We start from the raw sequence: 16732 nt of genomic DNA, 5'->3' as shown, positions 1-16732 counted from the left end.
GGGCCTGACCCTTTTTACCAATTGCACGGGCTATGAATCCTTTAGTCACCTATAAAGAGGCACATTTGACATATTTTGAGGTTTGGCCTTTTCTTAGCCTGGATTATTCACACCTTCAGAAATGCCCTAGAGCAACCCAAGCCCAGTGTCTCTCTTTCCTTGTCAAAAATGCTTGCCAAGAATTTTGGAGCAAGGCACCACCCCAAGTGCATGTTCTAGATGGGCCACATCATTACACTGAAGAGAGCAAGTTTACTCCCATTTAAGGCTGCCCAGTCCCATACAGCCTCCGGCTGCTTACCTGACCTTCCCCAACCAGAACATAAAGAGCACCATTCCTGCACAGCCCCATCTCATACCACCAGATCTCCACCCCCATGCTCTTTGCCTCCGAGGTTCTTTGGAATTGCTGAGCATTTCACAGAGCAGATGCAGCGGAATGAGTCACTGCCAAAACAAGGAATGAGTTACTGAATATCAGTTGCTCCATGGAAACAGCCCATGTATATGGTTGAATTTTGTGCACTGCACATTGAGGCCACTTGCATGACTATGAAATGGAAATAATTTGTTTACTTCACATACACCCAGGAGAAGAGCAGTCTGTGTCACACAACCGCCTGGCTACTTCTGGTGGAGCACCTAGCATGGCTGAGGTTTGGGTGGCTCAGGCCACCTGGTTGCAGAAAAAGGAGCTCAAAGCAGGATCCTTCACTTCTTTGCCCTTAAGGCTTTCTCTCAGTCCTCAAAACAAGATAGCCTTTTGCAAACTACCTGTTAGGAATGGTCCCTCAAATGTGCTGACCCCCAAAATGTTCCTGCAAATTGTCTGGGACAAGGGCCAACATCATGCCAGGTACTGGTTGAAGAGTATAACAGGGTAGATGGTTGCGCTCTAGTAGCTGGAAGCATTACTAGTGACTTGTGAATTTACTCTTACAGCTGCAGCTGAATGTTTCTATCCATGTTCCCTAGAGGCAGTCTTTGTTTACAGCTTTAATAGCGAGAAAATGTGAGTTTTCTGACCATCCTCACACTTTATGGCACATTTTTCAAGCTGTTATAATGAAGAAGCACTAACAACAAAGTTATTACTTAGTCCACAAGCAAAATTTCTCTTCTTGGCAGCTCTTGGCATAAAGGTATTTCAGAAAGTGTCTTAATATTCTGCAAACAAATCAATTATTTATAATTGTCTTGTCTTTAGATGTGAATTAAAGTAGTGGTCTTTTTTACAGTGTTGAAAGGAAGCAGAATGGTTTAATTGAAGTAAATGAAATCTACATGACCACCTGTTTTGTTTGGGTTTTTTTTTTAAACCTTATAGGAAATCAATGTATTGACAGTAGCACTGGTCAACCAAGACAGAGAAAAGAATTCAGAGAAACGAAGCCCGGGTTTAAAATCAGAGAAAGAGGCACTATTAATAGGTAAGATAACCTCAAAAAAGAATTTTGAGAACAAAATGCCTTTTAATAAGTTTCTCATTTGCATGTGTGTTTACACGCATCTTTATGCTAATAAAAGTGGAAAAAAAGATATTTTTTAATATTCATCTGTATTCATAATGGCTTTTAGTATGAGAAATCCCAAAATACAAGTGAACTGTTCAGTTCTGAAAAATTCTGTAGTTTAAAGAAAGGATGTCAGGTAGGAAGAAAATTGCAGGATCTGCATTTAGGTTTGCAGCATGAATGTATGAAGACTTTATTTACATCAAGATTAGCAGGGTAGACTTGTATAACATATTATCTGATTATTAGACAAAATGGTGAAGAAGAAGGGAATAGAAATAATATTAATAAACTACCAAGCAAAAATTATGTATACTGGATGTATTAAGCAAGCCAGATTTATGCTTTTGACATGAAGAGTGCATAAAAGCTAAAAGCTTATAGGCAGTGGGCCAGCGAACTGCTACCTGGCATTTAGCCACACAGGAATGCTGTCTGTACCCATGATATCCTTGGAGGGAACATGCCCCATTGATATCCATGCATATCTTGCGTTTGGTTTCAGTGGGTTTTAGTGGGCTTGGTTTCAGTTTGGCTTTCATAGAGCCTGAAGTCCCACGGTCCAAAGTGCTCCTTATGGCATGGTTGCAGTTCACAGGAATGCTGACCTGAAAAAACAGGTTTCATTTCTTTGGTTTGGTCTTTTCACAAAATCAGCAGTATCCTGGTAGGTGATAGTTCCAGAACTACCTCAGTTTGTTTAGATGCAACTCATTTGCATCTGTTAAGCACCAGGAAAGTAGCTGGCTTATTGCTGGGTCAGGGATTCAGACAGTTCAGACCAAAAAAGGTCATTTCAAAGTGAAGAAAGTATTTAAATGTTTAAAAGTACACAAACTTGTGTGACTGGTGAGATGTGGAACAGTGGGACATACAGAAATGTATGAATTGATTTTATTTTGCTTGTTATAATAAAATGTGGAACTTTGAATTGCAGTGTTTGATCTTTTCAAAGATAACTTCTGTGAGAAGGGTAGGAAGGGTGGGATTTTAAGAACAGAATAACAAACTTTTTTTCTGGGTCACTCGTTATTTCACTGTGACAAGTGGTGGCAGTGTCCCAAAGTGGGTTCCATCCACCAGCTGTTCAGTGGCACACTCAGATAAACAGTCTAATCTCAGTCCAGGTATTACTGGTCATAATACCCCCACAACTGGCTTATTGTTACAGTTGAAAGGCAAAAGATTTCTCAAGATGGATTTCATGTTATCTTTTCCTCTGAAGCATGTTCAGGTGTGGCAAGGAAAAAATGAGCCTTGCCTCCATCCATTTGCTACATTTGTCTATATTTTACAAAATTCGATATTGCGTTAGAGGAAAAGAGCTCAAAAGGAAAACAGTTAATAAAAAGTTATCATGGAATTCCAGTCAAAAGCTACAAAATATTTTCAAATTATTTTTTATTTACATTATATGAAAGAGCTAGCTTTGAACATCCTGAATTGAAAAGCCTTGGGAATACACATAACAAACGCAATGCCACTGGTAAAATGTGATTTGAATACAAATTGGATTTCCAGTCAACCCATCCAAGTGTGATGGTCTTGGCTTTTGCTTCAAGAGCTCTTGTGTGCATGCTTATATCACAGCACAAACAAAGCAACTGCTGCTAGGACTTGCCATGGTATAAAATTAAAAACATGCCACTCCCTTTGCAGGATCAGAAGTTTGTACATGCTATTAGAAAAACGAAGGAGGAAAAAAGGTGCTCTTTGCAAAGATAGTCTAAAATGAGTTAAATTTTCCTAATCATTTTCACCTATGGCCAGTATTTGAGGGAAAATGAAATCCAAGATTATCCTAATTCATTCAGCACCAAGAAAGCAGTATGGCCTGCAGTACACAAGATAGAGTGACCCATTTTTGTCATTTGTAAGCATTTTTAATCCTGGTGTTTATGCTTTAAATATAAGGAACTTCCCCTAGGGTGGTTTAGCTAAGAAACCCATCCAAACAGAGTTGAAAATATTTGGTCTGATTCTTACAGTTTAACTCTCCCCAGACAGTAAGTAATACACATGCCATTTTGTATTTTCATTCTTTGTTTAGAAGAGAAGAAATTGGATAGTGCTTTTAATAGCAATTATTATGCCCCAAATCTTGTTTTCTCTGGTCATCATTCCTATACTGTCACTACATTTTCACTGCAGAAAAAATCCCTGGACTTAGATCCTCACTTCCTTTAAGCCACTTTTATTCCTGTGCCTTTTACAACGACACTGTAAATAACAGTGAAGATAGACATAACTGGCTGTCTTTTAAAAGAAAGTAAATACGTAAATATGTCATGAAGAATTTGTGTTTTCTTCAGCAGCAGTTAGGGTAATACGGATTAAACACTTTTCATAACCAGCAGCAGCGTAATTACTAGAAAAAATTGAGGGAGTGAGGTTTCTGACACAATTATATGAAACGTTTTCACAACAGAACATCCAGTGAAGGGGAAAAAAGCAATAATTTTACCATTACAATATCCACAATTTTATATTGGTAAATCAAGCATAAAATTGGTAGTTGAAATGTTTCCAGCAAGTCTTTGTTTAGAAATTCCTTTATTCATCAGTATATTATCTTGGTCACTTACTTGCTAACTGCTGTCATTCCTGAAGATGAGCTATTGTGTTTACCGTGTTATTATGACTGTATTAAAAATGTGCCATTTTGTTATGATTATTGGGGTGTGTAAGAAAAATAAGAATCATAACTCATACTGAAAAACCTGCAAGAACAGACTATTCAGAATGATTTTGCTTATTTTAATGGTATATTTTCTGAGGCAATTTCAATAACTTGTGTGCATTTGTTTTTCATACAGGTATCATATCCACATTTCTTCATGTCCACCCTTTTGGAGCCAATATAGAATATCTTTGGTCTTATATGCAGCAGTTGGACTCTAGGGTAAAAAAATTTAATCAAAATCTGCTTTCTCTATAGAAATATTGTATTATTCTTTACTGCAGGTTAAACTCTTAGTGCACTTCCATTAGAAAGATAATGGGATATGGGGCTTGGGGGTTTGCGGTCTTTATTCATTCACAAATTACAGTGCACGTGTTTGTGCTGAGGTCTTTGCCTCACGCTGCTGAACTGTTCTCTATGGCAAAGAAGAGCAGAGCTTTAAATGGCAAAGTTTAGCAGCTGATTTTATGATACATGATCCTGAAATACGGCTGAGGAGAAAGAAACCAGAACAAGAGGCAGGTATAGCCACAGCCATCGAACTGTGCAGTTTTGGGAGACAATTCCTTATTCTTCTAAAAGTTAGGCATGGGTCATACTGAAGATGAACTTTCATGAATATGTGAATGGCCAATGAAACATACCCTTTGTCTCCACATGGAAGTGGAGAGGGCCTCATAAAGGAATTGACTGACCCTATTGCTAAACTCAGAAAAGGTTTAGTCACTTCAGAAGTGAGGCCAACACACTACACTGCAAAGTGGGTTTTAATGCATCAGTTCATGCAGTCCATAGTCAAAACATAGCTGTAGAATAAAATTCATTGACTTACTTTTAAATATCTACTGTAGAATGAGACTAAATCAACACCAAAAGGGCCTATTCCTCTCCACTGAATTTAAGCATGTCAAGGGTGAGAAGCTCAGCTGTGAAATAGCCACCTTTGATTAGGTGAATGCTATTCTAAGTGCTAAACAGCTCTGTGGGATGATAGATTGAAATACTTTGCAGATGCAGGGGTCACCCTGCGGTTAACCACAGCTCTGATCCGTATATACCAATACTTCCTATGGACATGGAGATGATGGTGTTTGCCCAGATCTTCTTGCAAGACGCAGTCAGAATGTAGCTATGATCTCAGAATGTGAGTGGCATTCCTTGTGTAGTGGTCATTAGACCATTAGTACAATTGTAAACCTATCACTGCCAAGTCCATCAGCAAATCATGTCCCCACATCTACATGTCTTATAAGTTCCTCTAGGGATGGCGGTTCCACCGCTTCCCTGGATAGCCTGTTCAAATACTTGACAACTCTTCTGGGGAAGAAATTTTTCTTATATCGAATCTAAACCTCCCCTGGCACATCTTGAGGCAATTTCCTCTTGTCTTATTGCTTGTTATCTGGGAGAAGAGACCAACATCCACCTTGCTACAACCTCCTTCCAGGTAGCTGTGGAGAGTGATAAGGTCTCCCCTGAACTTCCTTTTCTTCAGGCTAAACAACCCCAGTTCCTTCAGCCGCTCCTCACATGACTTGTGTTCTAAACCCTTCACCACCTTCATTGCCCTCCTTGTGTATGTCTGTGGGCTCTGTCCTTGAATTTCTGCTCATGTGAGTAATGTGCTGGCTTCTGTGCCTTTTGTGTCTTCTGCGGCTGTCAGGATGAAACCCTTAACTTGCAAACACAGCCCTCCTGGAAGACGCATTGTCTCCATCTCACCATGGTGCCAGCATACCAGTCCCTGTAACTACCACTGGACCTAGCTGTTGTGTAATATACACGAGTCGCAAAATTTGACCTCGCTGGTTTATTTTGGAAGTAACTGCTTGTAGCAACAAATTGCTTTTTAACAGTGTAATCCATAGCTGCAATAGCAGAGATGAATTTCAATTACTTTCCATGGTTAGCCTGTCATTCTTCACCTGAGGAGGAATGATAAGGTTAGCAAACCCATGTGGGCTGAGGGCTCAGTATAGAGCTCAGATACATTACCCAAAGGTAACTAGCTCTCCATTACTGTCATGAGAATATGTACAAAATGGATCTGATTACTCTGGGGCTTTAGAATTTTTCCAAGACTGATTTTCAGTACCCACTAATATGAATAAGCAGAATTATCATTGACAGGGAAGCCTATCAAACCATGAAGATACCTATGGGTAACAGGCAGCACCCATAGATTTCTTTACTGATTTTTTCATGCCATTACTTTAGAAGAAGTAGCAGTAAGATAAAATTGTTCATTTTCGTAGAATCATGGAATGGTTTGGGTTAGAAGGGACCATGAAGACCTTAAATGGGCAGGGACACCTTCCACTAGAGAAGGTTGCTCAAAGCCATGCCCAACCTGGCTTTGAACACTGCCAGGGATGGGGCAGCCACAGCTTCTCTGGACAACCTCATCCAGTACCTCACCACCCTCACAGTAAAGAAGTTCTTCCTTATATCTAATCTAAATTGACCCTCTTTCAGTTGAAGGCTATACCGCCTTGCCTTACCCTTACATGCCCAGGGCCAAAGTCCCTATACAGATTTCTTGTAGCCCCCCTTTAGGCACTGGAAGGCTGCTGAAAGGTTTCCCCAGAGCCTTCTCCAGGCTGAACAATCCTCATCTCAGCCTTTCTCCATAGGAGAGGTACTCCAGCCCTATGATCATCATTTTATGTGACTGTTCATTTCTTGACTTCACTACTGATTATACCAGAAAGGTTGCCTTTGTGAAAGTGTTTTCTGCAATGAGAACATCCTTGCAATTAGGAAGGTGACCAGCGATTAAGGTTTCGAAACCATAAAAACATCCTGAGTAATGCCAAGTCAAGTACTTTATGGCTTAGTTATCTAGAGCTGCTGAATGGTTCAAACTGAGGCAATATGGCTCCATGGATAGTCAGCCCTAAGTAACAAAAGTGAGCTGATTAAAAAATAAAGTCTGTGTGTCAGCTTTTTTGCAACAGAAGAACTGATGGAGCAGGAGGAGGATTCAAGAGCTCCTGGGATGAGAAAGAAGAATAAGGTCCCATTTGCTTCCTCCTTCTCACAAGTATATCCACAACTGTAGTTCTTAGATGGACTTGGTATCACATGGTGGGGCTGCAGCTGTCATTCTTTTACAGTCGGAAGCACTTACAAAAGTGGAAGCATTCCTGCAAGGAATCTGCACTTGCTTTGGAGTCTGGAAATTCCTGTCAGGCTAAGGTTAAAAAAAATATAACTGGTTGGTTGTTTTCATCTGGCCTGTATTTCCCCCCCTTTGTCCCTTTATCTCTGTTCTCCCTATTTCCTCTTTCCAATCTATAGAACAGTTTTCTCACTTTAATTTTACTTTTATTTCTTTCTCAGATCTCTGCAAATGAGATAGAAATGCTTTTGATGAGACTGCCACGCATGTTTAAACAAGAATTCACTGGTGTAGGAGCAACACTGGAAAAGAGGTGGAAGTTTTGTGCCTTTGAAGGAATTAAAACTATCTGACTTTGACTAGTAATGAAGCTATGCAGAAGAGAAATTCCTAGAGCATGGCAGGGTTATAAAGTATTAAAGTAAGAAATTTGGGTTTGGGCACATAGTAGTATGTTTTCAAAGTTATCCAAGCCTGATTTTAGTTACATTTGTGACGTTCTCTTGTGAGTGGAAATGTAGTTGTGCACCAGTTCCTAAAATAAAATAAAATTAAAAAAAAAAAGTTTCAAAATGTGACAGATCTGTTTCCTATGAAAACTAAAGAAAGATACCACAGTCATAATGATTTCAAAATACTACATGTCCTACATCTAAGAAAAGCTCATTGAGCAAACAGTTAAGGAGAAAGACTGCCCGGTTATGGTCGCTAAGCTACAGCGATGTATATGTAATATGTAGTAGAACTCATTAAGCTTTGTTATTGAAAGTTCTTTCTGTTTAGTAAGACAATGGAGTAATTTTGCAGTGAGGAAAAGCATACCAAAAGAAAACTTGAAGATGTGTCTGAAGTTATTGTATTTTGTAAATTAAGTTATATGCTGTACCAGGGATTTTTGCCTTATTGAAAGAGGCCTGAAAATGTGATTGGAGTCCTCAAGAATGCTTTATCAAGAATATTATTTTTCTAATGTAACTATTCTCCATTACAAGTTCTTTTAACATGGATTGCATATCAATTTTCATAAACATGTAAATAAGGAGGAAACCAGTGTTACTGTATTGTATTTGGTATGTAACATTCAGGTTTATGCATCAACATAAATATTCAGTTGCATTACTGTTACAAATTTTATAGCAGATATATTAATTTTTATCAATAAATATGACTTCTACCATATTGTTTGTACAAGTTTTTCTTCTGACGTTTTTAAGTTCTGTCAATCCAGCAAAAGTCTTCTGGCACTTACCTTTCTCCTACCTAAGCTATTAATCGTGGATAATTTGGTTAAATTAATTAGGAGTCAAAAAAGCACTTGCCATATTAGCTAAGATTAAAATAATTAAAAATATTGGCAGAGGAAGTAGCAGTATGGATCTTTGTGTACCTGAACAGATTTCATTTGTTTTTTCAGACAAGCAGCCAAATGAACACCTTCAGATTTCTCATTTTCACTTTTGTGCTGGGTAGTTGCGATGAATCCAATTAATTGCTCCTTCTAACTCCCAGCTAATTATTCTGGCCTTTGGCCAGCCAGGGAAAGGAATAACTCACTTTTGGTGGTGTCCCTTAATGACATTAGTGTAAATTATCATTTAGGATTTACTGTCACACAGTACTCCAGCATTACTGTAAAAGCCAGCTGAAGAAGTTTGTGTATCAACCAAGCTGGGAGAGTATGGAAGCAATCACTCCTCCCAGAGCCCTGCTTTAAAGAACTGAATCAGTACAGCATTTAGCATGGTGCTGGATAAGAAACAGCAGCCTCCTCTGAGTCACACCTCTATGTAAGCAGCAGAGCCATCCACAAGGGAGCTGGCCCTATCAAGTGGGGCACCAATAGCAGGAAATATGGCAAATTGCAACAGATGCAGGCAGTATCCAGATACTTGTCAGAGTGATGTTTCACTCGGGTTCTTCAATAAACAGCAATTAGTGTCAAATGCAATTAGTCATGAAGGAACTCTCTTACATGACTGCTAGTGATTACTGCTTTAGGACCAATTTCTCTTCTGGCATCTACCTGGAATATAGAAATATTAAATGAAATGTTAATTGTGTGCAAAAGGCAAACAGGAAGAGGCTTGGTAGGTCTATTCTAGGAGAAAATTAAGCTTTCAGAACTTTTTTTAAAGAACATATATGTCTATTATGGTTGCTGCAGAACCTGTGCTAAGGTAAGTTACTTGAATGAAACTAGTAATTATATGCCAGTTATGTTAATGAAAATTAGTTTAATCCAAATAACTCCTTCTTCTCTTGTGATCATACAGATTTATGAATAATTCAGGCAAAAATGTGTTAGGCCTGACAGCTCTTATTTAAGTACTGCAACATAAATGTATATGGATGGCACTTAAGCTAGGGAAAAGAGATGTGAGAAAACTTTCACTTCAGCTTTCTTCATGCATACTTATTCATGATATCGTGTCCTCCCTTTTCTCATGTCCTCCTTTATCTTTTCTTTAGGTCATGTCCTCTTCCACAAAACAACTCCAATCATAGATGGCCACAAAACATCTTAAAACTGACAGGACCTTGTCACCTAATCACCATATTTTCTGTGCTTGTGTTTTCGTTTCCTCTTTTACTTCCTGAATTCTTCATGTCTGTCTAGACCATAAGTGCTTTAGGAAAGTGACATTTTAGTCCTTGTGTAGTGCAAGCTAAAAGGGAATCTCCTTTACTGGCCGTTAAAGACCGCCAGAGATCATCTAAACAGCATGCAGGCATCCTGCAATATTGTAATGTTTCACGAGACCTTGAAACCCTGGGGGATCCTTATGAGTTTCAGGTTGGGCCCCAGAACTGGGTTTAACATTATGTTCTCAATTGCTTTGGGGGAAACTGAATTAAAATTCTCAGCTCTATCACTTAGTTGCTGAAATGTACTTCATCCCTTGGAGATCCTGAAGTGATAAAATGGGATGAATATCAAGGAAGCCACCTTTGAAAGACATCTAGACTGGACATGAGGAAGCATTTCTTTATTGAGAAGGTGGTCAGACACTGGGACAGGCTTCCTAGAGAGGTGGTCGATACCCAAAGCCTGTCTGTGTTTAAGAGGCATTTGGACAGTACCCCATTTGGACAATGCCCTTAATAAGATGCTCTAATTTTGTCAGCCCTTAAGTGGTTAGGCAGTTGGACTAAATGATCATTGTAGGTAGCTTCTAGCTAACATAGTTTGTAGCCAATTCTATCTCCTCCAGGTATGTTACTGATACATGGAGAAGACAGTGACGTTCTGCAAGCCAACACTAAATTCTGGCAAAGCATCCTTTAGCCAGCTTCTCTGAGCAGTGCTGTCAGGCAGTCTGATGCCCTCATAGCCCAGAAAGATGTACTCCATATGAAGTGTGCCACTGCAGGATGGCTGTATAACCATGGAGCCCATGGCTGTGGGTGAGCGCTGTTGGGCATTGCAGCAAAGCAACTTGTGAAAATGCCATGAGGTGATGCCACTTAACTATGATAAAAGAAGTCACTGTAATGGAAAAGAAGACTAGTCCTTCTCCACATCACTTTATCCTGATGACTGGAACAGAGGCTTGGTCATCTGCATCAGAAGTCAGCATGCTCTCCCCCAGAAGAAGGAAGATATTGAGGTGACTAAGTGTACTTAATGAAATGAGGCAGTGCAAGACCTGAAGCAAATTTCTTCAAGCTGAGTCAGGTTGAAGGCAGATACTCATTTGGCAGAAACTCAAAACTAGTTTGCAGTTAGCAGGATCCTCAAAACAGTAGTGGGAAAGAAAACAAGGGAAGGAAAGGCTAAAGGGACACTACCTCATCAGGCTAACCATGAGCTCAAGAGGTAAGAATGTGCATAGTCTAGCGTGCAACTGCAAGTTGTGGCAGAAATCATGTCTGTGCCACCTCTTCTCAAACAGGGACTACTGGAACAGGAGAAGATTTGGTTTCTAACTGCCCAAACATGCTCAGGGTAATTTGCAGAGATTTGTAAGCTCAGTTGGCCTGAACTCCTGTTCTCCCAGGAGAGCTTTTGAACTCATCATCAGCATTGAATTGTCTTGGAGCTGTGGTAGGGTTGACTTCTATCAGTTTAGAGGGCAAGCCTCTTACTGCACTGTATTTGATTACCACTTGAAGGCCTAAGAGACACAATGTGCAAAACCTCTTGGAGAAATGCGAATTACACCCTGCACTTTTGAGGGAGATGAGTCTAACCTTTCTGTTAAATTGCATTTTATGCCCACAAGAGACAGCAATGTTTGATGAAGACTGCATTATTCCCATTACTAAAAAGGAAATTTCTAATATTTTCCCATCCTATTGCACACAGTGGAGTCTTAATTGTTTATTGAAGTGTGCATATTTCAGGCAAAACTTGCACATTCACAACTGCCAGAGCATCACATTCACTTAAGGAATCGCTATACTGAGATTTAGAGGAAACCCAGTACCAAGCTATGCTACATTTAGCTACACATCATATAGAGTAAATGCTATGGAATCTAAAGCTAAGAAATTTGCTTTGAGAGCATTCTGGGTGGCTTGTTTAAGTAAAAATTTTGGTCTTGCAAGCACTATTTTACTTAAAATCATAATGGCTCTTACTGTCAGTGTTAGTATGACAAAAACGTTCTGCACTAATGTGAGCTGATTTAGGGAACAAGGCTTGGGGAGATGAAGAAGGAAAAGAAGTGGAGAGATACGTTCTTTTTGTGCTTGTAGTACCAGGCTGGTACCTAACACAGGACTGATGTCCACTTTGTCCACACAACAAAAACATCTCAGAGTTCAGCATCTCCTGTCAAAGGGTACAAGTTGTGCCTTGACTTGTCACTCTGGTTACCCTGGAAAGATCTGCAGCTGTTTTACCCTAACTTTTCTGCAAAACAAAAGTAGAAACAGCAGCAAATTCCTTCTGAATCTGTTCTGTAGTCAATATCCTTTGGAAGCAACTGCTGAGATGCTCAGGAAAAAAGAAATCTTCCTACGTTAATCAGCATTAAGTGCCCATAAAGCAGGATGCAACACTGAAGAAGCCATTCTTTCTTCAGACTCTCTGAGACCACAGTCATTGAGACTACTTGGACTGCAAGGGGTGAATATTTGCTTACTCATTTAAAACTGTTTCAAAACCAAGTCAGTGGAAAAAGCAGCCAAATCAGGAAATAATGCTTACAAGGTGCAGAACTCCAGACTACATAAACTCATTACATTGAATACTTGGAAATCCTAATTCATAAACAAAATCAAATGGATACACTCAGGAGTACCTCTGATTAAGTGTTTTGCCTCACACTGAGTAATAAACATTGTGACTATTCAGACTTAATGGTCTGACTCCAATGTCATACTCCCTCTCAATGGGGATATTTGGGGGGCAGGAAGAGGAAAAAAATATGTATTCCTTCAAACCCAGCAGAGAGCATTCCTGCAATCCTACCACAGCCATATTATAAGCATTTGCTCAGATTTCTGGCTGGTAGATACTTCTTGACAATTTTTGCACTTTTATATACATATATTGAAGCCTAAAAAAACCCATCCACTTGGACTGCTCATATCTTAGCCATGTCACAGTTAGTTCTGTAGTGATCCCAATAGCATATGGTGGATTAAAATACACCTCCCATAAAAGCATCCAACCGTAATCAAGGTTATCAAGTGATGGAAATGATTTTTTTTTTTTTCTCCATAGTTTGTTAGAAGAGATTATTACTGTCAAAATTGTGTCCTTACTTCCTAACTTCTTTTTTTTTTTTTTTTTCTGGCTGCTTCTAGCCAGTTTTGCTTTTCTCTGCAAGATTAAATAATCCTTTAGTACTGCATATTTTCTCCCCATGAAGTTACTTATATTTTGTAATCTATTTACTTCTCAGTATTCTTCCTCATAAACTAAACAGATTGAGCTTTTAAGTGTTTTGCTATAAAGCATTTATCTTCTCTTTCTCAAATCATTGCATCCTGGTTTTTAATATCCTTTCCAATTTTTCAACACCTGTTTCAAAATGTGCAGAAAAAAGCTGTTACATGAATTAGTCTGATCAATGCTGTATACAGACACGAAGTCTCAGCTCTGCTCTTGATTCCTTTCAGACTATTAGCTAACCACACATGTCAAAGCAGTAGTCCAAGTTAATCACTTAGGTCATTTTCTTCACCCTTCTGGTATAACAGATTCCTCTGCATAGAACTGTTTCTGTATGCTAAAGCCTGGCTTTTACAACCCCGCTGATAGGCTTGTTTGTGCAAGGGCAAAGGTCTCACCCCATGAGGGTCTTCAGGACCTTGGATCCCATGCACAGCCTTCAGAGTTTGTTCTTTACTACCAGGAAAGTCTGGATAATTCTGCAATGTTTATAGCCTTGCACGATTAAAATGGGGTAATCATATCTGTTGTCGGGATGTTAGCTGATCGCATCAAGCATTCAGGGGGCAAACGCACAGGCTTTGTCTAGACTACAGTTTAAATACGTGTCATTAGCACATATTAGATGATACATTTTAAAAGTCTGATGCAGACAAAGCATAATGCTTTTAATGGGAAAAGCTGGCTGAGTTAGGCCCTTGGGCATTGACGTTGACACTGGTTTGTCTATTTTAGAGGTTTAGAGTAAGTTAGCCAAGGGCTTGTCTGCAAAGACTCTAAGACCAGAATAATTCATTCTCAAGTAGTTGCTCTGAAGTAGTTCTATATAGTAGTTTCATACACTTAACTAGGTAAGTTTTATCTCTTTTATATTTTTTGGGGGGGTTGTTTGTTTTGTTTTTTACCTTCCTCTCTCACCGTATGAGATGTATTATATTAAAAAATTAACCCTCTGGTACATTTCTCTCTCCATCACTGCTCCTTGCTGAATACAGCTGATTAGCCTGCTCATGTCTCGGGAGGAGGTTGGAAAACTTGTATACTCCACAGATGTGGTTGCTGACATTAAAAATTAACTTGCATTTCACAGAGGGGAGACATGGTACTCTTGTGAGAGGAATGGGAGTGGAGCAACAGAAAACCATGAAATAGGATTAAAAATAGACTGGAGGGATTTTGTTAGAACCTGGCGTTCCATCGAAAAGCCACTCAAATCCCAAGACATCCCACAATCCTGTTTTAAACTAAGAGGGGGAACAGGGAAGAAAAGAGATGAGATTTCAGAGCAAAAGTAATTATAAAGTACGGTGGTATTGAATGCATGAGAGTTTTTGAGTTTTCTTACCTGGTTCTACACATGGAGTCAGCTCGAGCAGGTGTTGTGTCTGAGTCTCTGTAAAGGGGAACCTTCCAAAATCAGGCTGCAGTTGGCTCTGTCCCAGAAATGATACTTGAATAATACTAGCTACTAAAATAATAAAAACTTCCAAAGGCAGAGATGCCTCCCTGCAAGAAAAATCTGTATCTCTACCTCTACAGTTCATTGGTTGATAAAAAATGGTTAGTAAATGTTAGCAAAATGATTTTTCTTCTCCTTGAAGGCTAACGAGGACATACATCATTCATAGAAAGCAAGTATTCGCCGGGCAGTCAAAAGTTATTTCAGTATGTCATTTCCACCCCTCTGCTCTGACTGACTGTCACCTAGTTAGTATTTCTCACTTGGTTAGATGGAGAAAAAAAAAGCTGAAGATTCATCAGAGTGGAATCTACACTTTGTCTTCAGAAGATGAACATCCATAGATAAACACCATGCCTCCAGTCCAAGGCTGATTTGTCTAATAAAGAACTGCAAGTCAGGAACTGTTTTGCAGGATGATACTGGAAGCTCATTGTGTACAATAAAACATATCAACAAAGAAGGAAGCCAGAGGGTGGCTCAACAGCACAAGTTTTCTAAAACACATTTCCTACCCTGAGAGGTTCTTGATTGACAGCTCTGGAAACAGGCACTTTATTTGTGCACGGGGCAGGACAGGGAAGGCATTTAAAATTGACCTGGCAGAGATTTACAGAAATCACCTGCCATATCTTTTCCATCCCTATGAAGTCCTTGACTCATCTGTGCAAACTGCAGGGGAAGGAGACATCTCCAGAGGCCACAGAACTCCTGCTTCTTTAAAGATTCATTTCAGGGCTGGATTTTAATCTTTCATCTATAAAATGAATTCCTACTGTCTCAGTAGAAAATTATTCAGTGACTGAGGGTGGAAGGCATACACTGGTGACCCCATTCTTCCCCCCCAACCTTCATGATGAAAGAGAAGACTTGGAAGTACGTAGCTGGCAAAGAGGTTCATCCTATTAGAGACAGAGAAAAGGAGCTCATATTATGTTCACACAGAATGTTTTGAGATGATTTTTAACTCTAAAGAAAACCCTCTGTAGTTTATAGCTGTGAGATGCTCTAAAACAAAGGTTAGTATGGGGAAATGGAACAGCAATGAAAAAAAAAGTATTATCTTTTATGAGCACTTCTCTACTTTTCCTCCTCTAAGACACTTCAGTGTGGCGGCTGAAATCCCTACTGTTTCAAAGGTTTACAGTCAAGAGCAGGGCTAACATTGAATTTACAGCCTTTCTTTGATTTTTGTGGTCCATGAAGTTCAAATGTCTGAAGAAAAACAAGGAGGTGCATGCCCAGGTGAAATGGAACTGGGCAGTTGCTCATGCAACAGCTCTGCAGTGCAGAGCTTTTTATTTACAGCAGTAAAATATGGGCAGATGGTCGAGAGTTCAGTGACATATATTGGTCATGCAACCAGCAAGAAATCTGTACATCTTCAGACTTCAAATTTTTGTTTGTCTTTCAAGAACACTGAGATTTCTGTTATAACACAGCCTTGTCAAAGATAATGGAGGGTAAACTGAATGGATCTGGGCAAAGAGTGCTAGTCAAAGGCTAACTAGTGATGTGACTGTTGCACAGTACTGTGCAGAGATACTGACACTAAGAGTGAACAGGGTAGTTTGGCCACAAGAGACATCATAGCTGTGTTTGTACACTCTCCATCCAGCTCAATACACACTAGTTGCTGCTGCCAGGTTAAGTGATTTGGTACCATCTGGGCTGTCTTTTTCTGGGTTTATTTCTACATAGTTTCTTCTTCTGAAAAGTTCATTTTGGATAGTTCAAGCCTTGTTTCAGGCAGTTAACAAGCTCCACTGTCAACAGGAAAATATGAATTATCTGCAGCAAAAGTAGGTGGATCCTAATGGAAAAAAGAACCTGGACACCTTCTTTCTAAATTTCCTAAAAGCCTTGAAATTAATTTATTTGCCAATTTCCAAAGGAGATGGAGCAGCAAAAACATTTCCAGAAACAACCAGAAAAATTTTTCTGCTCCCAGACCCATTTGGCTTGTACCTGTCCCAGGTTCTCCAGTCCAAGCATGCAAAAATATTTGGAGGACAGCAAAAGCTGGTCAGAGTTTAAGTCATGTAAGTAACTCAAAGCTTTGGGAGAGTTACAAAAAGGTCTCTTGTGGGCAATCCCAGGATCAATGCTACTG

At 39.5% G+C, this 16732-nt stretch overlaps 1 protein-coding gene and 1 long non-coding RNA gene across 9 annotated transcripts in view; one reads left to right on the top strand and one right to left on the bottom strand.

Annotated features, from left to right (window-relative positions):
• ENOX1 (ecto-NOX disulfide-thiol exchanger 1) overlaps nt 1-8497 on the top strand; it is a 371690-nt gene extending 363193 nt beyond the window's left edge. For all 8 annotated transcript variants that reach the window (XM_057409723.1, XM_057409722.1, XM_057409716.1 and 5 more), the window contains 3 exons: nt 1328-1430; nt 4331-4416; nt 7540-8497. In XM_057409723.1, the coding sequence (XP_057265706.1) occupies nt 1328-1430; nt 4331-4416; nt 7540-7671 (321 nt within the window). In that variant the 3' untranslated portion in view covers nt 7672-8497. The remainder of the gene's footprint in view (nt 1-1327; nt 1431-4330; nt 4417-7539) is intronic.
• LOC130599342 (uncharacterized) lies at nt 1322-9433 on the bottom strand. Its single transcript, XR_008972211.1, has 2 exons — nt 9291-9433; nt 1322-6122 (listed from the first exon to the last, which is right to left on the bottom strand). It is a non-coding gene; the product is annotated as an uncharacterized LOC130599342 (long non-coding RNA).
• Between the last annotated feature and the right edge of the window lie 7299 nt (nt 9434-16732).

Source organism: Pezoporus wallicus, unplaced genomic scaffold (genome assembly GCF_028554395.1).
Source record: "Pezoporus wallicus isolate ANWC-B61680 ecotype Strahan unplaced genomic scaffold, APGP_CSIRO_Pwel_v1 contig_2543, whole genome shotgun sequence".
NCBI lineage: Eukaryota > Metazoa > Chordata > Aves > Psittaciformes > Psittacidae > Pezoporus > Pezoporus wallicus.
The sequence above is the reverse complement of the archived record's forward strand: the minus strand, read 5'-3'. Positions and strand labels throughout refer to the sequence as shown.